At 47.0% G+C, this 23,557-nt stretch overlaps 9 protein-coding genes across 9 annotated transcripts; 2 read left to right on the forward strand and 7 right to left on the reverse strand.

The window, feature by feature from the left end:
- Positions 1–3,186: 3,186 nt before the first annotated feature.
- On the reverse strand, positions 3,187–4,319 carry E1B28_010483 (uncharacterized protein). Its single transcript, XM_043155451.1, has 3 exons — positions 3,970–4,319; positions 3,390–3,917; positions 3,187–3,333 (listed from the first exon to the last, which is right to left on the reverse strand). The coding sequence occupies exons 1-2, from the start codon at positions 4,061–4,063 to the stop codon at positions 3,715–3,717; spliced, it is 297 nt and encodes a 98-aa protein (XP_043007919.1). The 5' UTR covers positions 4,064–4,319; the 3' UTR covers positions 3,187–3,333; positions 3,390–3,714.
- A 29-nt stretch (positions 4,320–4,348) lies between these two features.
- On the forward strand, positions 4,349–7,471 carry E1B28_010484 (uncharacterized protein). Its single transcript, XM_043155452.1, has 17 exons — positions 4,349–4,418; positions 4,489–4,981; positions 5,043–5,162; positions 5,214–5,348; positions 5,408–5,425; positions 5,480–5,545; positions 5,600–5,704; positions 5,763–5,816; positions 5,881–6,038; positions 6,091–6,199; positions 6,255–6,419; positions 6,479–6,691; positions 6,756–6,878; positions 6,943–6,976; positions 7,036–7,087; positions 7,157–7,191; positions 7,246–7,471. Exons 2-17 carry the CDS (start codon positions 4,667–4,669, stop codon positions 7,302–7,304), a joined length of 1,761 nt encoding a protein of 586 aa, XP_043007920.1. The 5' UTR covers positions 4,349–4,418; positions 4,489–4,666; the 3' UTR covers positions 7,305–7,471.
- A 42-nt stretch (positions 7,472–7,513) lies between these two features.
- On the reverse strand, positions 7,514–9,061 carry E1B28_010485 (uncharacterized protein; the record flags this gene model as incomplete). The annotated part of the gene is made up of 9 exons (XM_043155453.1): positions 7,514–7,870; positions 7,951–8,065; positions 8,131–8,212; positions 8,274–8,491; positions 8,549–8,581; positions 8,639–8,687; positions 8,747–8,815; positions 8,868–8,963; positions 9,022–9,061. 9 exons carry the CDS (start codon positions 9,059–9,061, stop codon positions 7,514–7,516), a joined length of 1,059 nt encoding a protein of 352 aa, XP_043007921.1.
- Positions 9,062–9,930: 869 nt separating this feature from the next.
- On the reverse strand, positions 9,931–10,527 carry E1B28_010486 (uncharacterized protein; the record flags this gene model as incomplete). The annotated part of the gene is made up of 5 exons (XM_043155454.1): positions 9,931–9,998; positions 10,051–10,068; positions 10,127–10,212; positions 10,275–10,390; positions 10,444–10,527. The coding sequence occupies 5 exons, from the start codon at positions 10,525–10,527 to the stop codon at positions 9,931–9,933; spliced, it is 372 nt and encodes a 123-aa protein (XP_043007922.1).
- A 39-nt stretch (positions 10,528–10,566) lies between these two features.
- Positions 10,567–11,103, forward strand: E1B28_010487 (uncharacterized protein). Its single transcript, XM_043155455.1, has 3 exons — positions 10,567–10,725; positions 10,783–10,890; positions 10,944–11,103. Exons 1-3 carry the CDS (start codon positions 10,600–10,602, stop codon positions 10,995–10,997), a joined length of 288 nt encoding a protein of 95 aa, XP_043007923.1. The 5' UTR covers positions 10,567–10,599; the 3' UTR covers positions 10,998–11,103.
- Positions 11,104–11,852: 749 nt separating this feature from the next.
- E1B28_010488 (uncharacterized protein) lies at positions 11,853–14,049 on the reverse strand (the record flags this gene model as incomplete). Its single annotated transcript, XM_043155456.1, has 11 exons — positions 11,853–11,941; positions 12,006–12,077; positions 12,132–12,494; positions 12,550–12,708; positions 12,758–13,127; positions 13,176–13,232; positions 13,288–13,364; positions 13,416–13,483; positions 13,531–13,568; positions 13,618–13,866; positions 13,918–14,049. The coding sequence occupies 11 exons, from the start codon at positions 14,047–14,049 to the stop codon at positions 11,853–11,855; spliced, it is 1,674 nt and encodes a 557-aa protein (XP_043007924.1).
- A 1,180-nt stretch (positions 14,050–15,229) lies between these two features.
- Positions 15,230–16,000, reverse strand: E1B28_010489 (uncharacterized protein; the record flags this gene model as incomplete). The annotated part of the gene is made up of 4 exons (XM_043155457.1): positions 15,230–15,367; positions 15,429–15,603; positions 15,660–15,937; positions 15,992–16,000. The coding sequence occupies 4 exons, from the start codon at positions 15,998–16,000 to the stop codon at positions 15,230–15,232; spliced, it is 600 nt and encodes a 199-aa protein (XP_043007925.1).
- A 2,209-nt stretch (positions 16,001–18,209) lies between these two features.
- On the reverse strand, positions 18,210–20,440 carry E1B28_010490 (uncharacterized protein; the record flags this gene model as incomplete). Its single annotated transcript, XM_043155458.1, has 11 exons — positions 18,210–18,313; positions 18,377–18,451; positions 18,509–18,874; positions 18,932–19,090; positions 19,140–19,512; positions 19,561–19,617; positions 19,669–19,745; positions 19,797–19,864; positions 19,912–19,949; positions 19,999–20,250; positions 20,309–20,440. The coding sequence occupies 11 exons, from the start codon at positions 20,438–20,440 to the stop codon at positions 18,210–18,212; spliced, it is 1,701 nt and encodes a 566-aa protein (XP_043007926.1).
- A 680-nt stretch (positions 20,441–21,120) lies between these two features.
- On the reverse strand, positions 21,121–21,864 carry E1B28_010491 (uncharacterized protein; the record flags this gene model as incomplete). Its single annotated transcript, XM_043155459.1, has 5 exons — positions 21,121–21,253; positions 21,313–21,446; positions 21,501–21,528; positions 21,579–21,787; positions 21,850–21,864. 5 exons carry the CDS (start codon positions 21,862–21,864, stop codon positions 21,121–21,123), a joined length of 519 nt encoding a protein of 172 aa, XP_043007927.1.
- Between the last annotated feature and the right edge of the window lie 1,693 nt (positions 21,865–23,557).

A 23,557-nucleotide genomic window follows, 5' to 3' on the forward strand; every position in this document is an offset into this window, starting at 1 on the left:
TTCTGGGATGATATTGCCACGGGCATCAAATTCGGGCTCTAATCGAGCACGTTGTGGAAGTAGTGGTGGTGATGGGGGAGGTGTATCGGGTGGAGTAGTGAGTGGTGACAAGTCGGCTAGATTGTCGGGAATGGGAGAGCCAGGTGGCGTTCGTACATCAGGAAGAGGTGGTGATTGAGGTTCAGGAGCCGGGACCGGAGGAAGAGGTGGTAGTGGAGTTTGATAGTCTGGAAAATCATCGGAAGGGAGGGGCAGATTAACTAACGGTTCTCCCCCTTGATCTGGCACTTCATTTGGTTCAGATGGTCCATAGAACAGGGTAGAGGATATGTGATTTCCAGGAAATTCTCGTTCATCAAATGTAGCATGGCTGGATTGGAGGAATTTGCGGGTTTTAGGATTCCAGAAGAGCCATGCTTTTGTACCTGGAGGGTAGCTGACAAAAATGCATGGAATGGTGTGGGAGTCAAGACCTCGCCGTCCCTTATTCTTCTTCCACAATACCCAGGCTCTGCAGCCGAATACACGGAAGTAGCTGTGGTCAGGTTTGCGGTTGTTCCAAAGTGTAAATGGCGTGGAGTCAGGACAGTTTGAGGTGGGGCATCGATTTCGTGCATGTATGAAGAAATTTACTGCTTTTGGCCAAAAGCTAGGAGGGAGTTTTGATTCTGCAAGGATAGATGCGGCACCTTCTGCCACGGTACGGTTAGCGCGCTCAGCCCGTCCATTTTGGTGAGGTTCTCCAGGTTCGGTATGATCGCGTTTTATGCCTTTTTCTTTGCAGAACAAATCAAAATCTTTTCCCATATACTCTCCTCCACTATCATCTCGGAATGCCTGTATGGTTACACCGTGTTGATTTTCGACTCTGGCTACAAATGTCTTGATCGCTCCGAAAGCATCACTTTTGCGTTTGAGGAAATCAATTTCCCACCAGTCAGTGGCGTCGTCAATGAAGAGAATCCAATAACGGTAACCTTCCAGGCTTTGTGTGTGTAGAGGTCCCTTCAAGTCGGTGTGGATGTATGCAATGATTCGGCGGGTGCGGGGCGTTGCAATACGTGGAATGTTGTGGCGATGCTGTTTACCATGGAGGCATGGTACGCAAATGGGATCAACAGGTGCAATGGAGAATTTCATTAATCCTTCAACTATTCCTTCACGAATCATATGATCACAGGCTCGATGATTGACATGTGCTGATCGACGATGAACAAGAGTGGTATCTAGGGGACATGTTGATGTAGATGTAGTAGCAGCATACTCGGGATGCGATAAGGTGATACCATTGAGACGTCCCGCATTATTGGAAAGGACAGTGGCCGTAAATTGTAGTTCACGGCCATGGTAGAAGTACATGTTGGTTCCGTCAATCCGAATAGAGTAGCCCTTGTGGCGTGTAAGATGAAATGGAGAAAGTAAATTGTTGTGTAGCTGCGGTACATGAAGTACGTCATGAAAATGAATATTCTTGTCGCTCCCTTTCGGTCTAAATATGACTACCCCTTTTCCTTCGGAGTAGATAACCCGATCGTCTGCTAGTCGAATCGGTACAATATGACGGGTGTAGCTTGAGAACCAATGACGGTGTGGGGTCATGTGTGAAGTTGCTCCTGTATCAGGGTTCCAGTGGTGAAGTGATGGAGAGAGAGAGTTGGTACTCGCTTTAGTGGCAGTCTCGGCCTGAGCCGTATTTCCGGTAGTCTTGTCAGATGAGCTTGGCTTCTTCTGTTGCCTGAACTGACCAGACAATACCGATTTGACGTACTCTTGTGTCCGCTTCCTATCTTCATTCTTCCGACGACAGTCCTTTTCGTTGTGACCCAGACGAGTGCACCAGGTACATTCTTTCTGTGGTCTCGGCTTAACTCCCATAGCGGTAGCGGCAGATTCTCTTGCTCGGTTTTGGGATTCTTCGGCATGAAAAGCTGTTCTGATTTCTTCAACAGAAAGACGGTCGTTAATCAGGAGTTGGCGGGTGAGAGTGTCATATTCGGGTGGGAGGGAACGGACAAGGGCCATAGATTCGAGATCGTTGTAGAGATTTTGGAGAGTGTACGGCATCGTGCCAAGCAATGATTCGGTTTTGATAGTATTAGGCGTGAGGTCGCGGAGGAGGCGGATGGCGGCGCTGACACGGCCAATTAGTGTGGAGAGCGTCTCGTCATCATCCTTTTGAATGGAGAGGAGATCGTTGAGGGCATTAAAGCGGTTTCCAGCCTTCTGTTGCATGTGGACGTCTTTTAGGGCCTCCATCATTTTCTTCGGGTCGTTACGATGGTCCGCAATATGGGGTTTTTGAGACTCGTCGACTGCCATAGAAATGAGAGCAGATGCCTTGTTTAATCCGGTGTCATATCTATCTATCCTATCCTCTTCGTCTGCAGTTGGGTTGTCAGGATCACGAGGGCGTGGCTTCCTCTTTTCCCCTGTAACGTAGCCAAAAAGACCGTGGAATTTCAGAAGGTCTTCTGTTGCGGGTAACCATTTTTGGAAATTTATTGCGGTGAGAATAACCGTAGGTGTGGTTTTAACTTCAGACATGTGTGTAGGGTATTTGAATAGAAATGTCAAGATGTCGAAGAGTGACAAAATGAGTACTAGCTGTAGGAGAATGTCGAGACGACGCGCGGTAAAAATTCGAGTGCGAGTGTGAAGTGTAGTTTTAAGCTGCGGGGCCCATAACCTATTGAGCCTAGAACACGAGGGTCAAGACTGGATAGTATTTGGAGTGATACCAACACACCTAGAACACGAGGGTCAAGACTGGAGAAGTCTTGACGCTCGTGTCAGGTAATATGCTACGATGTTTTACATAATGACTGTTACTCCACTACTGTACGTTCGTTTATTCCAACAATTAGAATCGTTAGCAAAGTTACTCGTGCCGTTCGACTGGGCTGCGGTCTTTGCAAGCTCCCTTATGCTGTCTCTCCACAGAGGTTGTGTCAAGCCTAAGCGGCGATGGTTTCAAAGTCGTGGAACCGAGAATCAGGTCCATTAATTCTCGTAGTGTTGTACTCGACGATGAAGAAGAGAGAAACGTACCTTCGTATTGGCACCGGTCACGTTGGCTTTCCCGAAGGCAAGTCAACGATATCCAGTCAACATATGAGAGCGGTCAGAATATGCTCAACGCGAAGGTAGATGGTTCCAAACCTTCGAAATCGTTTGGTATAATCTTCGCAACCGACAGTGAGGGAAGGTGGGATCAATACAGACGGCTTGCTGTCATATGTATACTTGTCGAATGGGCATTCCAAAACTCTTCCGTACCACGTTTCGTAGCGGGCCGCACCAGAACCATTGTTTTTGTTTCAGCAAACATCAGAACTGTTATGAAGTACATATCAAAGCGCGGACAAAATGGAATTCAGCAGAAGGCTTACTCATAGGAATGGAATGCGCATGAACAGTAGCAATGACAATGTAGCATTGAATGAACGCTTGTTCTTCCATGCTACATATTCCCGAGTAGCCCTTGCGGAATGATCATGGACTGCGACTTCACGACGAAGGGCTAGTTTCCCATCTTGGCCTTGGCAGAAGATTTGACCTTCTTGAGTTATCGGACAGATTCTTCAGGGCACTGGAAACGTTTGGTGTATGAAGGTCGTATGTCCACTATGCTTCAGACATAAGACTGGGAACTAAAACAAAAAACACATATGATCGTGCTCGACTTAAATTGATTCTCCGCCGGTGGATGTAGTATTAGAAGCCTCCTTCTTCGCGGCGTATGATATATGAAGGGCTGTATTTCATCTTCATGCCATTGAAAGTGGTGCTGTACCGCTGCTGATCCCGCAGTTGTTGGCCAAGCCCTTTCAAGGCTTCAATTAACCCGGGCCGTAGTGATCGTTCAACAATTTGAGTCCCAGCATTAATAACTGTGAACTCATTGAAATCCTTGAGCCCTGCATTGTAAGGTCAGGAAAGTAAGACATCATGAACTGCTAATATACGGACCTAAAAGTTTCTGCCAGAGGGTTGATTCAGCTGCGGACAGAGACATGACAATACAAGAGTAGCGACAGCGTATCGTGTTGAATAAGGATTGCATCTTAAGGCGAGAGGAAGTGCTGGAGATTTAGAATAGTAGGTTTCGATTGAGAGTGTGGTCGAGTTCGCGGTTCCTTCGACTCGGTAGGTCCTATAACAAATTATTTACATCTGGTAGACAGGACATCACTTACTGGTAGAGTGTGGCGAGTCGCCTTTGGTTTAATGAGCAGGCAGTGTCGAGCCCTTGACCGTCGTTTACATTACACCGTTCAACGAGTTCGATAGAGTGAATTGAAAAGATGCACTGTTCATGAGCCAGGTGTACCGAGTTATCTTATGTAACGTTGGTAGCCCGGTTTTTCTTTTTCCCTCATATAAACTCCACTCCACCTGATTCCACCATGACCTTTCAGGTTCGTGGCTGCACTTTTACAATTTTACAATTAGCTCTCACACTCTTATTACGAACTCTTACGGGAACAGCGGCTTGCCAGCATCGTACGTGGTGTCGACTGTCGACAACTTGTTATCGACAGTTAGCGCGAGATTTTGAAAACCCATTTGAACCATTGGCATTTGGCGGTTCGGACATTGGGACAACCGGAGTGTGCCTGCAGTGTGCCACTGTCAGGAACACTATAAATTTGGAGACTGCCGCCAAATGAATTTAACTTCCTGGGACTTCTCAACCCATTACCAAGCCTTCCTCATGAAGACCGTTCCTACATTGCTAGGGTTTTCTGCGGCACTTGGGTCCTCTTTCCAAACCGTCTACGGGGTTGCTACCCAGGAGCAATGGAAGCATCTCGGAGAATCGCTCCAAGGCCGGTTACACCCTGCTACGCCAATATCCGCACCCTGTTTCTCCGTCGTGAATGGGCAGCAGGTTCGACGTAACGAGTCAGCGTGCAGAGAGGTTCAGCAAGGTTACACGAACCCTGATTTTCGTTTTCCCAGAGCGAACGCTTGGATGTTTGTGAGCGGGGCTTCCCGAGGATTCTCTAGATGTAACTGACTCGTTGGATGGATCGTTTTAGCCACAATCGGAAACATGTCAGAGAACTTTGGAGACGTGTTTACTTGATTCGCTCAACCCCGACAACTCAGCTGCATGGGTGGGAAAGGACTGTAAACAAGGAAGCGTATCACCGTACTTTGTGCGTATCCATCTATTACTATTGATGATGATACTGAGCCAATCCTTACAGATTGAGGTAACTGGTCCGGAAGACGTACAGAAAGCCTTCGATTTCGCAAAAAAGACTGGAACGTACTTGTCTATAAAAGCTTCTGGTCATGATTATAAAGGTCGTTCCAGTTTGCCAGGATCCCTCTCTCTCTGGGTCAGTTCTGAAATGTCATGTCTATACCTTCCCCGTCTCACGCATTGATCTCCTTCAAGACTGCAAATTTGAAATCCGTACGCACCCAATCATTGAACATGAATAAACTTGTGCTTACGACAAATAACTAGATGTCGTACTCGAAAACATTCACTCCCGAAGGCGGCAATAAGACCCATGCAGCTGTAACACTTGGGGTGTGTTTTTCGATCAACTCCACGTTATGACGTCTACTGAGGCACCAAAAACAGGCTGGTGCTAACTTTGAGGAGATCTACAAGTTCGCGGACGAGAACAAGTTCACGTTCATTGGAGGATACGCTCAGACTATTTCTGCCACCGGCGGCTGGGGCCAGGTAATAACATGCGTTCTGCTCTGTGGTTGAAGACATGTAATGATTGTTTATCTCCTAGGGTGGAGGCCACAGCGTTCTTTCTCCTGTCTATGGCTTAGGTGTTGACCGTGTTGTGAGTTGATTTTGCATGATTTTGCCTGGTCGATTACAACTTACTGAATTGGGGTCTTCTCAAGTTGGAATTCAAGGTTGTTACTCCTGATGGCAAATACCGAACTGCCAATGAGTTCCAGAACCAAGACCTGTACTGGGCATTGCGTGGTGGAGGAGGTGGTACATTTGGTGTCGTCCTTGAATCAACAATGTCCGTGGAGCCGGCGATGAGCATTAGGGTGTTCGTGCTTATCCCCTCTAGTCCGACGCTCCCGGCTAATCGACTGTTTCAGGGCATCGATTTCTGTCCCTTTAAACCCAGAAAATGCTCACAAGTTCCTGAGTCTTATCATCAACGAAACATACAAATGGGGTGAAGAGGGCTGGGGTGGACACATGACTGTAAGTGTCAACCTCAACCATGTTCATATCTGACGAACTTTCTTTTTCCTCCCAGGGAAACTCGATAATCAATGTCAACCCGCTTTTGACTCTGGAAGAAGCCCAGAAGTCGGTGAAGCCCATTACGGACTTCGCACTCGCCAATAATGGAACGTCCGTTGTCGAGGAACTACCGTCATGGCAGGCGTTCTTCACAAAGTATGTTCTATCAGCTCAAGCGGTAAGTAATTACCCCTTCTTTGTTACCTCCGAAAACTGAGGAGGCCCACACCGAGATAGGTTGTTGGTCAACCCACAATCCTCGGGAGCCGGTTGATCCCTGCTGCGTTGTTCACGAACGATATCGGGAAAGACCAGGTTCACAATGTCACTTATACCATGCTCACGAAGTACGGCATCAACCCGTATATCGTTGTCGGTCCACCTTTCCGGTATAACTACACCGAGGGCACCACGAGCGTTACTTCTGCATGGAGAAATTCGCTTTGGCAGGTAATGTTTCGGCTCGCATCCTCTGGGAGTTATCTATATGAGCTGTTTCCTTTTTTGTTCCAAGATTGGATTCAACCGCAAATGGAACTGGAACTCGACTGTTGGAGATATCGAACGGACCTATCGGACAGTTACTGAGGTGACGCAGCTTGCAAGGAATATCACGCCCAACTCTGGCGCGTACTTTGTGAGTTTTTTTTCTTGTGGGGTTATTTAAAAAAGTGTAATTGATGAATGTTTTTCCGGGACAGAACGAAGGCGATACATACGAACCAAATCATGAGGGTAAGTTTGGTCTTTACCGTTTCACTCGTTGCAGATCTATAGCTGGTGATTCACATTAGTGGCCTTCTGGGGAGATAACTATCCCAGGTTGTTGAAGATAAAGAAAAAGTAGTGAGTCGATTTCTTCTTTGTTGCGCGCTGCGCCTGATGAACGATACTAATCCTCACCTTCTACGCAAGTGACCCGGACCGACTATTGGACTGCTGGCAGTGCGGTAAGTCTTTCTTGTCAAACTTGTAACCTGATAAATTCACGATGCATCATGCAGTGGGGTGGAACGGCCCTGCCGACAAGCGCTTTTCGTGCTATATACCACCGTATAATTGATGGGGGGGGAAGAAGAAGCCTGGCAGTATTGAATACATACTTAATTGCTGGAGTTGTGTTGGGAGATTATATTTGCGTAACCGGTATACTTACCCTAGCTCGACGATTCTACTGCGCCCGGTAAAAAGGACATGGGTATTAATACACACATTCGTACAAAACAAAATAGTCGGAGATACTGTGGTCCTATCTTTTTATAAGAGGTTTGTTCAGGTCATGAGGTTCTTCGCGGTAACATTGTCCAAGTCGGGTTTAGAGCTTATACTGCTTTCCTTCAAATCCAACGTCTTCACCTGACCAACTGACGGCAACCGTGTACGTTCAGTAATTGTATCATGGTCGTCTTGATTGCTCCAGCTGTAAAGCTCGGGGTCCCCTGCGAATTGCAGCCGCGTCGAATGGGTGGTCCCTCGAGGGACCCGATGCAGATGGATCGAGGCATTGGTGTGAATGCTTAGCTCATAGGTGTATGGTTTTGAGTCGAAGTCTCGGAACCCTTGACGAACACGACGGTAGGCAAGGGAGCCGAGGACGCCAATATCGGCAACTATGAGAGCAGTGGCGGCCTAATCGGAAAATAAATAAATAAACGGTCGGAAACCCGCGCCGACAATAACTTGGTATGTAGCGAATTTACCACACTTACCTGAGCCTGAGCTGTCACTGCTTCAAGGAGTCCAGAGGGACCAAGAACGAATACGGCGTGGACTATAGAGACGAGGGTGATGAGGAGACTTGATCCGAATATGACATACAGCATTCTGGAAGGAGAAGGATCAATCCAGGTAGAGGTGCAACAATATTAATATATCAAAGAAAGACTGACTTTCTTTGATCACTTTGTAGACTAACGCCTTGCAGCAGACGTATTGGTATCGCTGCCAGTAAGAGATCGGATATGGCATCGGCTGCGAATTCCGTTCAGACTGTGTGAATGCGGATTGGGCGAGAGCCGGTACTAGTACTCACTGATAAGTTCATTGATAGCCACCCCATGTCCCAGGCGACACTGGGGAACAGCGTGTTGATACCATGACTTGTCAGAGACGCAGATGTAGGACTTCTGGATGATTAAACCGATCCACATGAGGATGAAAAGCACAGCAGAAATGTTGGATATCCTTCGTAATCTCATCATCGGGGGTATTAGTCGTATCACGGCGAATATGATACTCATGCGTGAAGCCCTTTAAGAGTCTTGTTAAGCCACGGCCCTTGATTCTTCGAAAGCATTTTTGTCATACCAAAGAGTATTGGTGAAACTCAATGCCACCATCCTGCGGGAGAAGTTAAAATCAAGAGCTCGATAGTTGGTGATAGACAAATTCACCTACCAATAAGCAACTACCCGAGCATCTCGGGGCTGATTCAAAGGCCCCGTTCCTTCAAGATATTTGAAATGTTAATCAATGCGGAGATGACGCGGATACATGGGCACGCACCCGGAACGTCGGTTCTTATCCACATTCCAATGAGAAGCATGAAAGCGCATACTAAGGCGACGAACGCCCCTACAAGTCTGGTCAGTCCTCGACTGCGGCTAAGAGCCAATAATTTGCTCACATGCATCATCTAGCCACATACGTCTCGAACGGTACCTCACCACCAAACGCGCAATAGTCAAGAGCTGACCTATTCCGAGCAGGAGGGTGCTTACCACTAAATCCTTGTCAGCAGATGGTTTTTTGCAACGAGAGTTATTAAACACATCACATACCCCGATTCGTGGTGGTGGTTGGTTGCACCCAATGCACCATAGCCTTTGAGATTTTGTGTCTGGATCAGCGTTAGAGGGGTCAAATTGGAGTTGCGGGGTAATAGACTCAAAGGGTGAAGAAGTTAATGCTCGTTTCGTTTTAAATAAAGTCAACAAACCGGAGAAAATGATACGGATTATTGCCATCAAGTACTTGCCTTACACGGATGATCCCGCGATGGAAGCCATGCCCGCACCCGCCACACGAGCCATATTCATATTATAATCTCATCAGTGAGGTAGTCCTGCAAACCTTCAATGTTCAACAGCTATTTGAAGATGGACCTGGGTTTCAGGAAAGGCGTTGGCGCACTTGAACGGTGCCCGGACTTCGTAGGTAGAATTTGAAAGGGCATACCGCAGCTATATGTACTCGCTTCGCTTGCGCCATATGCATGGTGTTGATGTCCTAGTATGGCACGAAACCGAGGGCTTGAAAACCACGGTTATTCTCTATGAAAAGATCCGGTTGTCGCTCGAAAGAGATTAAGATTAAGATTAAGTTACCACAACAAGGCGGGAAGTGGCACTTGGGCAGCCCCGAGCGTGATGATGCGGAATCTCAAAGGTGTCCAAAAGGTTTGGGCAGTTCCGAGTTATTTAGCGTGAATATAGCTCGCATACTGGTGTGGTGTAGGCATTCATTTCTAAAAAAAACACGCGCAGATCCAAAGAAAACTGAACAATTGCGAATTTCAACCTACAACATATCCGGAGACCTTGACGTTTAATTTGTCTCCACAGCAAATAGATTTGGATGACAGATAGATTCGTAGACATCACCACTTAATCATAATGATGCGCATTGAGGTATCCGCAGGTTCTTGGGTTCTATGTCTTCTTCCAAAGGGTTCTACGGCTCGGAAAAATCTATGCTTCCGAGTTGACTAGTTTGGCAAGTTGCCCCTTCCTGAACATCGAATGAACGTCGTCGTTGCCTAAACAAATCGTCAGTGAGCGTTCCGAAAACAATCTTATGAACATATATACCCCCGACATGTTGCCTGTCTACTCGAGCAAGAAATGTAAGCGACACAGAAAGAGGACACAAAATAATCGCACGCACTAACGAAAATGTTGGGCACTGTTCTTTGACCGGTCTTCTCTAACAAATACGCTTGAATTGCTGATCCATCTTCGTGTTCGTCTAATCTGGTTTACAACCCACTTCAGCTCTTTAATTCACTCGTAAAGATATCAAGCTCTCTACGCACTCGACAACCTTTATTGAAGTATTAGGAAAGTTGGTATTGAACAAATCCTTCGTGGAATGGCAGAATGAGCACCAGCTCTTGGAAAACACGGCGACTCTGTTGTCTTGAATTATAGTCTGAGGAACCATCAGCCAACGCGCAATGAGGGAAATAAGGGATAAACTGTTACCTCCACTACTTCCTTAGTTGCAGCAAGTGATGTCGATGATGAGGAACTAGAAAAGAAACGGTAGATGTGGTTGAACAGGGACATGGTGACTCCGTTCGCCGACGACGCGTCACGTAAATTTGCACATCAACAACGAACGTTCACCACGGTTGCAGAATGGCTCGCGCTCATCGTGTTGCTGGAGTCGCTGCATTATTTATAACACTTTACACTCTCGTTTTCTTGCAAACCCTTCAAGTTCCCTTTATCGAAAGAAACACCGTGGATGAAGTTCTTCCAGTCGTACGTGTCGTGCATAATTGCCCGAGATGCTTTCCTGATGAACACCTCTACTTTTAGATACCTTGGTGGCTATTAGTATTATTTGGCTCTTATTCCCTGTGGTCGTTAGGATGGGGGTTATTTACTTTCAGAGATTGCCCGGAAGCATATCACGAACTCTTGAGTGTACGTGTCCTTACATCTTCACAGGGAGAACTGAACCAGATGCTTTCTTACAGGAAATTTCTGAGGCTAAGAACGACCTTCGGGGGAAAGGTGTATCTGTGGATTGAAGACTATCACGAAAACGCTGTAATTTGTTATTTTCTTAGGAAATGATCATCGCATACCAGGGTCCAAATCGACATACATACACGGATCCCAAACCCGCGACCATACACCACCAAGTCGTTGACCGCGCGGATCTGGTTGTTCGCCTCGCTCTTCTTAGAGCATCCAGTGTAACCTGTGCTGTTTCTCCGATATGTTTTCTCAGCTATCCGATCAAATGCCACCCTCCGTACTCTGAAAGATCTTCGCAGATGTGCCATGTCAATCTCTGACCGCGAAGAAAGGAGACCGGTACATGGTAAGGTCAAGGAAATGTATCCACCAGGTCTCAGAATCGCAGTCGTGAACGTTTGAACCCTGGAAGTCCCATGGAACATGGCGATACACATCTACAGTCCACCCAGTGATGATTCATCGCAATACATTTCTTCCTTCGCCCAATGTCGACTTCCTCTAGTGCCTACTATGATCTATCCAGGTCGAATCCATTATCTGCCTTGATTCGCCTGGCGATCACGGTGGAATCCGAAAATTTACAGCAAAAAAGGACGTTTTTGAAGTAAGGTACATGGAGTGTGGACATGTTCGCATTCACATGGACCAACATATCGGCACTGCACTCGATACATTCACGCATCTTCCAGCGCTGCCACTACCATCCTTCCAAGTCACCCTTGTCATATATCAAGTCCGGGTTGTGGCGAGAGAGACGTGTACATTCAACGATCACGAGCTCCGATACACCTATTGTTATTATTGGTTTTTAATCCTTCTCAGGATCCCGTAGGAATGCTGAAGCTGAAGGACTCGACGTAATACAAGTTCAATGTGCCTAATCTATGTACGCCGGTGTACTCTCAATCTGAAATTTCGACTATGGATGCTTGTTCGATACGACCCGCTTGGAAATCAGGAGCTTTTGATTGTTTGCCTATTCCGAATGAGTCTGTGGTGGTAGAGAAGAATTTGAGTGGTCATGGAGAAGAATGCACTTAGAATGACTTCTCGACCTTTAATTTCCTTTTCTTTCCCAGACGTGATAGTGTTTTGCAGAGTTTGGATTTCGGCAGCATGAGGATCACCTGGGGGGGTAAATGTCAGGAGCAGTTTCAATATCGAGTATTCAAATCTCTTACCTTTGACTAGAATCGGGTACCCGTGATCGTTGGCAAACTGTTGACCACCAAGGTTGTACTTGGTATGAAGATACTCCTCAACTGCCTCATACGCCGACTCTGTCCAATATGACCCGACAAATGTCTCTACTTTCAGGTTTGGGATTCCATACTTCTCCCAGTCCTCTTCTGGTATCTCCATCCTCCCACGACGGTCAAAGGACCAGTAAAACAATTGGGCGTTTGGTGGCCAGCAAAGGCAGGGCATGTTGTCGATCCAATCGGGGGAAAGAGGCGGGACATGTAGGTATTTCGGTGGATTGCAACTTGACAGATCAGATGTGAAGGTGCCGCTGAGTGCAAAGTCAAGCTCATCAATGAACACTGAAATATAATGCGTGTTAGTAGTGAAGACTATAAAGCTATGCTGATTTCATACTCAAGTCTTCGGGATCACCTGTACGATGAGTAAACGACTGCGCAAGGAAGGCAGTCCGGAATCGCTGGCAATAATCCTCTGGTAGTCGTAATGAGAACTGAACATTGAATTTCCATTTATTGTCATTCTTCACGAAAGTGAGATCAACAAGCGAAGGGACTGTAAAATGGTTAGAACGGGGAAATGACTCGGAAAAAGGTCAGATCACCTGATTTCGAATACTTGGCAACGACATTGTGAGTACCAATAGGAGCTTCACAGGACCACACAGGAGATGGGACGGAAGGAAAGTATGCGAGGATTCCGGGGTTTGTGTGATCAACAACAGTGCCAAATGTTAGGATGTTATGATGGTAGGGGTGCCATGACGTTTGATCTGCAAATGACGAAAGCAGCTGTAAGAAGTCCGGAACAGCGCGGACAATCTCGTTGGAATCGAGCAGTGGATTGCAATTGCGTGGAAGTGGGGGCGGTCGATCAAAGAAGAATTGAGAATCGTCTTCGTCGGAGAGTGCCAAGCTTATGATGTCATACTGGAATGAACGAGTCCTCAGATTGAACGTCCACCCAGTTTCAACCTGAATGAAGTTGTTTTTAGATTTCAGCGGACGTTACAGAGAGCTTACCAGAATTGAAAATTTCTGTAAAGTTGCGTCATCTGCCACGTCGATAATTGAATTGACCTAAACACGAGATGAGCTTCAAAAGATATACAATTTTTGAGGTGGACATCCGCACGAGTCTGTAGTTCAGGTAGTTAGCTACAATCACTGTCTTCTCGTATTGGTCTATGAAAGTCCATCCATCGACGACCTCTAGATAATGCAAATCAGTATTTACAATGTAAAGACAGTAACAAAACACACCATCGTGGTATATCAATGTGGGTGTCATTGACCGACCCACTCCAAACAGCTGTGTAAGGCAAACTCGACTTGAATAAAATAAGAAATGTAGCCAAACATAGAGATCAAAGCTCACCGTTGAGAGAGAGCAGTTTCATAAAGTGGCTCCAATACCTAGCCCAATATGTCAACCTCAGCGTCTCCGTGAACCAATTATTCTTACCCTCTGTATCCTCTCGACGTCTCCATCATCCTCGGGCTCAAGTGAAACGACCGTAAACCGTCGATCTCCAAACCCAGGAACAATTTCCGCACTTTGTGTCCTTTTCCGGATCTTCACAAATCTTTTCACTCTGTTTCGGAATGGGTTCGTCGACTTCAATTTCATTGACACACAAAGTGTCTCCGAGGACACCTCACGCAGAACGAGTACATCGCACATGTCTATCCGTCTGAGCCTTTGTCCGCCACGCTAGTGCTACATGTAAGCCACAACGAGAACCATGACCGTGTGTCTGCGCACCAAAGTCAACCATTGGTCGTCGTCCCTCTGAGAACTCGACGATCCAGGTTCGAGTTCCGTGCGTGCTGAACAGTTGTTATTGTTGATGATGTTATTTGCGTTCGTAAATGACTGGCCTCCGTAGAATTGCATGTGGGACGCTCTCTCGAAAAAGCGAGCTGAAGACATCGTTTCCCAGGTTCAAGGTGATGGCGAGAGGGAAAGGATGAAGAAATAACGAGTCCTGTGCATGTTCATCGATTGCCTGTGCTCGGTGTGCATGCATGCTGTCAACCATGGGAATTTGGGCTTTGAGCGGCACAGAACGATGCCTGTGTCTTGGTCTAGTACTCAAGTACCACCGTTCGCAAATCCCCTGAGATAATAATTGAACTCCACATTAACGCGACTCATCCTCCTTCAAAACCAATGAGAGACACCAACCATCCTACTACGCTACGTTGGCTTGGTATATGATGTAGCTTGCTATGGTTGCGGGCATCCATGTGAAAGTTTTATTTGGAAGTTCCGGATACGCTTCCACAGCATATGCAAACCTGAAATGCACGTTTACCATTTTCCTCAATATCAGACGAGTGCCAATTGCAATGGATTTGAAGGAACGGACACATGTCTCCGTCGGTAGGCTGTGAAACTTCCAAATCCATATATCGACTGCAGCTCATTCTCGTATTGTTCGAGTCCCTGTACATGTGTTCGATATGGGTATGGCTTTGTTGTATTGTCAGTAAGTGATTATCGTGAATAGGTCAAAATGCAACGAGGCCCGAGAACATCTCCTGGTGAACCTTCAATCTTCCGCCAACTGTAGAATCTTCGCCGGTAACGCATACTCTTCATTCTTCTTCTCACCCTCTTTCACCAACGGATTCAGATTTGCAGCTGGGGTGGGAAGATGAAGCGCTAGTAAATCCGGTCGGGAGCTGTTTTTTTCGTCAGATGGAAAGAAACGAAGGAAACGAACGGAAGAGCGGTGATGTACTAATGCCCCACAGGATCGACACCCAGATCGGCGAGGTCGATATCAGGGTACAAAATCCTCTCCTCTCCCGGTTCGATTTGGGGAGTTAGCTGCCTCCCGTCAGGTCCACATATCGCTGCGAAACCGCCGTCCTTCTAAGATGCCTAATAATGAGCACGATACGTAGGATGGGAACCCCGTGGACTGACTATCGGGTTGAACGGCGTTCCCTCCATTCTATAACAACTGTCAGTACTTCTCGCCTTCGAACAAAGAGGCAACCTCACCCACACAGACCCGCATTCTCCGGCCTAATTATCTGCGTACTCGAAATGACAAACATCGGACCTTTCATAACCTCGTTACCGTCGCTTGGAAATCAGCGGCAGATTGCGTAGGTGTCTCATCGACCGCGACAGATAAGGCGACAAAGTCGAATGGCCAAGAGGTTATGGTGAATTTGGGAAGCGGAGGTGTTGGAGGTGTTCCCTGAAAGCACGGGTGAGGTTAGAAGAAACGATAACGACAAGGAGAGGTTTGGATGGCGCACCAGCAATTCAGTCATCAAGTAAAGAGAAATCAGTTTCGACGAACGTACCTGGTCCACAGACCGTACGTTTATGACTTGTCGCCTTTGAGTTCCCTTTGGTGTAAAATAACGTTGCATATCGGATTGATGATACACCGTACACCGCACACTTTCTCTCCATCTCATTCGACGAAGCCTAACACTACCATCAAAACTGACCAAAACCGCGGGAGTAGAGGAAGACGAACTCACCCAATCCCAGCATCCCTAATGGCTCTCAAGATGCTCTGATCCCTCCTGACTCTTGACATCCAAACACGCCTTCCAAAAACGCAGGATTCCAAGGTTCCGAAAACAATCGCGCTGAATCTAAAGAAACAAGCCACAAGGACGTGAAGAAGGGTCTTCAGTACGAAGCGAGCTTTTGTTTGCGGAGGTGAGGGTGATGGTTTGGATATGAGCTGATGATGAGCTTGAGGCGATTCGACGTCGATATTGTCCTGACTTTGTAAGTCCCTCTCACGAGCGCTCTGGAAGTATGCCATGTTAAAGAAAAGGTCTGGCGTAGGCAAATAAGAACGTACGAGCCTCATTTTGTATAACAACGGGCGATATCGGGTATACTGGGGATGAAAACCAATATGTATCTATGAAGATACTCGCGAATACGAGACTTTGCAGATGGATTGATCAGCATCGTTGAGGGTAGCGAACTTGAGACTCACCTCAGACAATCATTCGCGATTCCGCATCATTCCGGGGCGTCGGGAATTAATGGATTCCTTGCGGTCCTGTAAGCGTTGTCAACGATATTTGTAGCATTGTCCAACTCGAAGAGAGTGGACGAAAGCCCTGAGGTAACGGTAGATGTAAAACACTTTTTATTGGAATCAGCACGGCTACCGTTGCCATTGCCGGCAAGTCCCGTCCAGCATCTGATATCCTCTCTCCGTGTCCGAGTCGAGAACTGCTGCCTGAAGGTGGGGGAAAGGGAAGAATCACTCTTCCAAGTGTGCCCCGGCCCGATTTATAGGTCACATGCACGTTTCTCACCGGCTCAGTTCACCTCCGAGTCCTACACTCACCTTCTCTCTTCAATACACATCGGTTGCTCATTATGCTTTACACGGGGGGAATAAGTGGCTCTGTGTAGGTGACCTCAGTGGAACCGAAAAATCCGATTCTCATAAACGCGCCTTCGAACGCTTTCGAAGCACCGATGGAACGCGCGGAGAGGCTGGGGAAGGTTGACGTTGAGATTGGTTGGGAATATGCAAGGTAGCAGGGATGAGGTACAGAGGGCAACAGGATGGTACGTTATATCAACCATCGATCGCCAGGACTCAGATTCTCTTTATTTGTGTACACACGAAGAAAATAATCAATTACACCACTTTGGACCGTTGTACAAACACTCTTTCAAGGCCTTTTTTCCTGCTTTGAGTCGAATTCGACTGCCCATTACCGTATTCAGAACAGTGCGTCGCCCGTTTTCTATTTGAACAACCCACCCGTCTCAACTGTCCAGGTCTTCGAGTCAAAAATGCTATCACGTAGGGTGTTGATTCAGAATCGGTTTGTCTTCAAATGGTGGAACTCAGTACTCCTGAGATCCAGACATTACACGCCAAGCGTTCGGCATTCTTGACACCTTGACGTGTCCTCATCTCTGTTTTCTATTGGTTTTCTAGGTCAGCTCTCCGTCAAAATCAGAATATCACAGTTGTGACATACCGCTGCGCATGTCTATCAATGGCTGGAGCCTGGAGCAAACTTTCAAGTCAAAATCACGTCAATCACTGATCAAGCTGTTCTCCAAATGGATTCTCAAAACAACAGTCGACTCTCGTACAGACCTGTGGAAATCTCTGGCCGAACCGACGCCCTTGGTGCGAATGCTTCAGTACTACCGCTTTCACCGCGCTGAAGGAAACTGGCCCCTACGATGTATGAACTTGTTCATGTCCTTCTCGGAACCTTTCTCATTTTGGTTATAGGTCCACACCCAACGCCGGCTCCGGATGGCAAAAATGACGCTGAATCAAAGAGGAGGTTCACGGGGATTTTGTATGGGAAGTTATGTCGATACTACGAGTACAGGGTATTCGTCGGGGATGGTCAACCTTTTCTACTTCAAACAATCTCCTGTCTAGATGTCCGCAATAGACCCACAATCCGTCAGTTCCAACATAATAAAGTAGGCAAATCTCAACGAGAAGTGGTCGTACATATCGTGTATGTCCCCAGGGCCCAGGCGATCGGGCCTAGATTTTATGCCTCACCTTTCATGGCTTCTGCGGTATCACAGGATGGTTTTCCAACCACCGGTACAAGAACGTTGGTGTCTTTATTCCGGACCAACCGCTCAACCGCATCTTTTGCTCCGAGTAGGCCTCCCAGAAATAATCGTAATTCTGAACCTTTGAACCCTGGACATCCCATGGAACATAGCAACAACGTACGAGCATAGAGTCGTCTTACACGACTCCCCTCTAGTACCTATTATCCAGACCAAATCCATTATCTACCTTGATTTGCCTGAGGATCACCGTGGAATCCGAGCATTTACAGCATGAAAGCATGTTTCAACTACATACTACTTCGGAGTGGGGACATATTCACATTCACATGTAATTGAGGTATCCGAGTCCGAGCAATTCGTCATTCAACAGGATTATGATTTGCATCACTGGGTAGAGAGTTATGTAGATCAAACAGTTACGAGTTCCAATACACGTGCGTAGGATGCTGAAGGACCCGACGTACGGGTTCGACACCTAATCTGTGTACGCCGGTGTACTATCAATCTGAAATTTCGATTATGGATGCTTGTTCGATACGACCCGCTTGGAATTCAATGTGTGAATTCGGTTCAGGAGCTTTCGATTGTTTTCCCTTTCCGAACTCTGTGGTGATAGAGAAGAATTTGAGTGGTCATGGAGAAGAATGCACTTGGAATGACTTCTGACCTTTAATTGCCTTTTCCAATTTCCCGGACGTGATGGTGTTTCGCGGAGTTTGGATCTCGGCAGCATGAGGGTCACCTGGGGATGAATCTTGTGAGTAATTTTGATTAATTATCAAGGATTCAAGTCTCTTACCTTTGACTAGAATCGGATACCCATGATCGTCAGCAAACTGTTGACCACCAAGGTCATACTTGGTAAGATGAAAATACTCCGCAACTGCCTGATACTTGTCATTATACCACATTGACCCGACAAATGTCTCTACTTCCAGGTTTGGGATTCCATACTTCTCCCAGTCCTCTTCTGGTATCACCATCCTCCCACGACGGTCAAAGGACCAGTAAAAGATTCGGGGATTTGGTGGCCAGCGAAGGCAGGGCATGTTGTCGATCCATTCGGGGGAAAGAGACGGGACATGTAGGTATTTCGGTGGATTGCAACTTGACAGATCAGATGTGAAGGTGCCCTGGAGTTCAAAGGCAGTTTCATTAACGAAGACTATAAATATAATGCGTGTTTAGTAGTGATGAGTATATAGCTATGCTGATTTCATACTCAAGTCTTCGGGATCACCTGTACGATGAGTAAACAACTGCGCAAGGAAGGCAGTCCGGAATCGCTGGCAATAATCCTCTGGTAGTCGTAATGAGAACTGAACATTTAAATTCCATTTATTGTCATTCTTCACGAAAGTGAGATCAACTAGCGAAGGGACTGTAAAATGGTTAGAACGGGGAAATGACTCGGAAAAAGGTCAGATCACCTGATTTCGAATACTTGGCAACGACATTGTGAGTACCAATAGGAGCTTCACAGGACCACACAGGAGATGGGACGGAAGGAAAGTATGCGAGGATTCCGGGGTTTGTGTGATCAACAACAGTGCCAAATGTTAGGATGTTATGATGGGGGGGGTTCCGTGACGTATTACTTGCACATGACGAAAGCAGCTGTAAAAAGTCTGGAAGAGCGCGGACGATCTCGTTGGAATCGAGCAGTGGATTGCAATTGCGTGGAAGTGGGAGCAGTCGATCAAAGCAGAGCTCTTCGTCTTCGTCAGAGAGTGCCGAGCTTATGATGTCATACTGGAATGAACGAGTCCTCAGATTGAACGTCCACCCAGTTTCGGTCGAGACCTGAATGAAGTTGTTTTTAGACTTCAGCGGACGTTACAGAGAGCTTACCGGAGTTGACAATTTCTGTAACGTTCCGTCATCTAGTACGTCGATAAATGAATTGACCTAAACACGAGATGAGCTGAGAGAGTCGATCATCGAGGTGGACATCCGCACAAATCTGTAGAGCAGGTAGGTCCCCACAATCGGTGTCTTCTCGTATTGGCCTATGAAAGTCCATCCATCGACGACCTCTAGATAATGCAAATCAGTATTTACAATGTAAAGACAGTAACAAAACACACCATCGTGGTATATCAATGTTGGTGTCATTGACCGACCCACTCCAAACAGTTGTGTAAGGCAAACTCGACTTGAATAAACTAAGAAATGTAGCCAAAGATAGAGATCAAAGCTCACCGTTGAGAAAGAGCAGTTTCATAAAGTGGCTCCAATACCTGGCCCAATACGTCAATGTCAGCATCCCTGTCAACCACCGACTCTTACCCTCTGTATCCTCTCGACGTCTCCATCATCCTCGGGCTCGAGTGAAACGACCGTAAACCGTCGATCTCCAAACCCAGGAACAATTTCCGCACTTTGTGTCCTTTTCCGGATCTTCACAATACTTTTCACTCTGTTTCGGAATGGGTTCGTCGACTTCAGTTTGACCGACACACGATGCGTCTCTGAGGACACCTCACGCAGAACGAGTACATCGCACATGTCTATCCGTCTGAGCCTTTGTCCACTGCCACGCTAGTGCTTCATGTAAGCCACAACGAGAATCATGATCCATGACTGTACGTCTACGCACCAAAGTCAACCATTCGTCGTCGTCCCTCTGAGAACTCGACGATCCAGGTTCGAGTTCCGTGCGTGCTGAATAGTTGTTATTGTTGATGATGTTATTTGCGTTCATAAATGACTGGCCTCCGTAGAATTGCATGTGGGACGCTCTCTCGAAAAAGCGAGCTGAAGACATCGTTTCCCAAGTTCAAGGTGATGGCGAGAGGGAAAGGAAATAAGTCCTGTGCATGTTCATCGATTGCCTGTGCTCGGTTGTGCATGCTGTCAACCATGGGAATTTTGAACAGCACTCCAGGGGCTTTGAGCGGCACAGAACTAATATGCCAGCATCCTTGGTCTATTACTCAAGTACTCAAGCGCTCGACGCAAATCTCCTGAGATAAGAATTGAACTCCACATTAACGCGACTCATCCTCCTTCAAAACCAATGAGAGACACCAACCATCCTACTACGCTACGCCGGCTTGGTATATGATGTAGCTTGCTATGGTTGCGGGCATCCATGTGAAAGTTTTGTTTGGAAGTTCCGGATACGCTTCCACAGCATATGTGAACCTGAAATGTACGTTTACTGTTTTCCTCAATATCAGATGAGTGCCAATTGCAATGGATTTGAAGGGGAACGGACACATGTCTCCATCCGTAGGCCGTGAAACTTCCAAATCCATATCTCGACTAAACCTCATTCTCGTATTGTTCGAGTCCCTGTACATGTGTTCGGGAGCAACATATGGGTATGGCTTTGTTGTATTGTCAGCGAGTGATTATCGTGAATAGGTCAAAGTGCAACGAGGCCCGAGAACATCTCCTGGTGAACCTTCAATCTTCCGCCAACTGTAGAATCTTCGCCGGTAACGCATACTCTTCATTCTTCTTCTCACCCTCTTTCGCCAACGGATTCAGATTTGCAGCTGGGGTGGGAAGATGAAGCGCTAGTAAATCCGGTCGGGAGCTGTTTTTTTCGTCAGATGGAAAGAAACGAAGGAAACGAACGGAAGAGCGGTGACGTACTAATGCCCCACAGGATCGACACCCAGATCGGCGAGGTCGATATCAGGGTACAAAATCCTCTCCTCTCCCAGTTCGATTTGGGGAGTTAGCTGCCTCCCGTCAGGTCCACATATCGCTGCGAAACCGCCGTCTTTCTAAGATGCCTAATAATGAGCACGATACGTAGGATGGGAACCCCGTGGACTGACTATCGGGTTGAACGGTGTTCCTTGAATTCTACAACCTTTGTCAGTACTTCTCGCCTTCGAACAAAGAGGCAACCTCACCCACACAGACCCGCATTCTCCGGCCTAATCATCCGCGTACTCGAAATGACAAGCATCGGACCTTTCATAACCTCAAACCTCGTCACCGTCACTTGGAAATCAGTGGCAAATTGCGTAGGTGCCCCATTGACCGCGATAGATAAGGCGACAAAGTCGAATGGCCAAGAGGTTATGGTGAATTTGGGAAGCGGAGGTGTTGGAGGTGTTCCCTGAAAGCACGGGTGAGGTTACAAGAAACGACAACGGCAAGGAGAGGGTTTGGATGGCGCACCAGCAGCTCAATCATCTAATAATTACACCCTCTGGACCTGGTACTGCCGTTTTCAGCGAATCAGCTATTAGGTTGATCGTTATCAGTCATGAAGTAAAGAGGAATCAGTTTTGACGAACGTACGTGGTCCATTGCCCCAGATCGTACGTTCATGACTTGTCACCTTTGAGTTTCCTTCGGTGTAACACAACCTTGTGTGTTGGATCAATGATACGCCACACTACACATGCTCTCTCCATCTCATTCGACGAAGCCTAACACTACCATCAAAAACTGACCAAAACCGCGGGAATAGAGGACGAACTCACCCAATCCCAGCATCCCTAACAGCTCTCAAGATCCTCTGATCCCTCCTGACTCTTGACATCCAAACACGCCTTCAAAAATCTTTGAAAAACGCAGGATTCCAAGGTTCCAAAACAATCGCAACGATTCTGTACCATTCTTAACGGATTTCTTGCGGTCCTGTAAGCGTCGTCGACAATTTTAGCATTGTCCAACTCGAGTGAGGTTATAAGGGTAGACGGAAGCCCTGAGGTAGCGGTAAATGTAAAACACTTTTTTTTGGGTCGGCGCTGCTAACGTTGCCATTGCCAGCCAGTCCCATCTAACGAATGATATCCTCTCTCCATTTTCCGAGTCGAGAACTGCTGCCTGAAGGTGGGGGGAAAGGGAAGAATCACTTTCCCTACCAGTAAGTGCGCCCCCCGGACCCGGTTTACGGATCAAATGCATGTTTCTCACCGGCTCAGTTCACCTCCTACACTCACCTTCTCTCTTCAATACACATCGGTTGCTCATTATGCTTTACACGGGGGGAATAAGTGGCTCTGTGTAGGTGACCTCAGTGGAACCGAAAAATCCGATTCTCATAAACGCGCCTTCGAACGCTTTCGAAGCACCGATGGAACGCGCGGAGAGGCTGGGGAAGGTTGACGTTGAGATTGGTTGGGAATATGCAAGGTAGCAGGGATGAGGTACAGAGGGCAACAGGATGGTACGTTATATCAACCATCGATCGCCAGGACTCAGATTCTCTTTATTTGTGTACACACGAAGAAAATAATCAATTACACCACTTTGGACCGTTGTACAAACACTCTTTCAAGGCCTTTTTTCCTGCTTTGAGTCGAATTCGACTGCCCATTACCGTATTCAGAACAGTGCGTCGCCCGTTTTCTATTTGAACAACCCACCCGTCTCAACTGTCCAGGTCTTCGAGTCAAAAATGCTATCACGTAGGGTGTTGATTCAGAATCGGTTTGTCTTCAAATGGTGGAACTCAGTACTCCTGAGATCCAGACATTACACGCCAAGCGTTCGGCATTCTTGACACCTTGACGTGTCCTCATCTCTGTTTTCTATTGGTTTTCTAGGTCAGCTCTCCGTCAAAATCAGAATATCACAGTTGTGACATACCGCTGCGCACCGTCTATCAATGGCTGGAGCCTGGAGCAAACTTTCAAGTCAAAATCACGTCAATCACTGATCAAGCTGTTCTCCAAATGGATTCTCAAAACAACAGTCGACTCTCGTACAGACCGGTGGAAATCTCTGGCCGAACCGACGCCCTTGGTGCGAATGCTGTAGTAACCGGTTTCACCGCGCTGAAGGAAATACTGCAGCTGTCTGCATGTGGGGCCGCCTTTTGTCTACAATCACTGTCTTACTCACATACCTCTGATGTAGAGCGGACACCAGATCGGCT

Source organism: Marasmius oreades, chromosome 6 (genome assembly GCF_018924745.1).
Source record: "Marasmius oreades isolate 03SP1 chromosome 6, whole genome shotgun sequence".
In the NCBI taxonomy this organism is placed as follows: Eukaryota; Fungi; Basidiomycota; class Agaricomycetes; order Agaricales; family Marasmiaceae; genus Marasmius; species Marasmius oreades.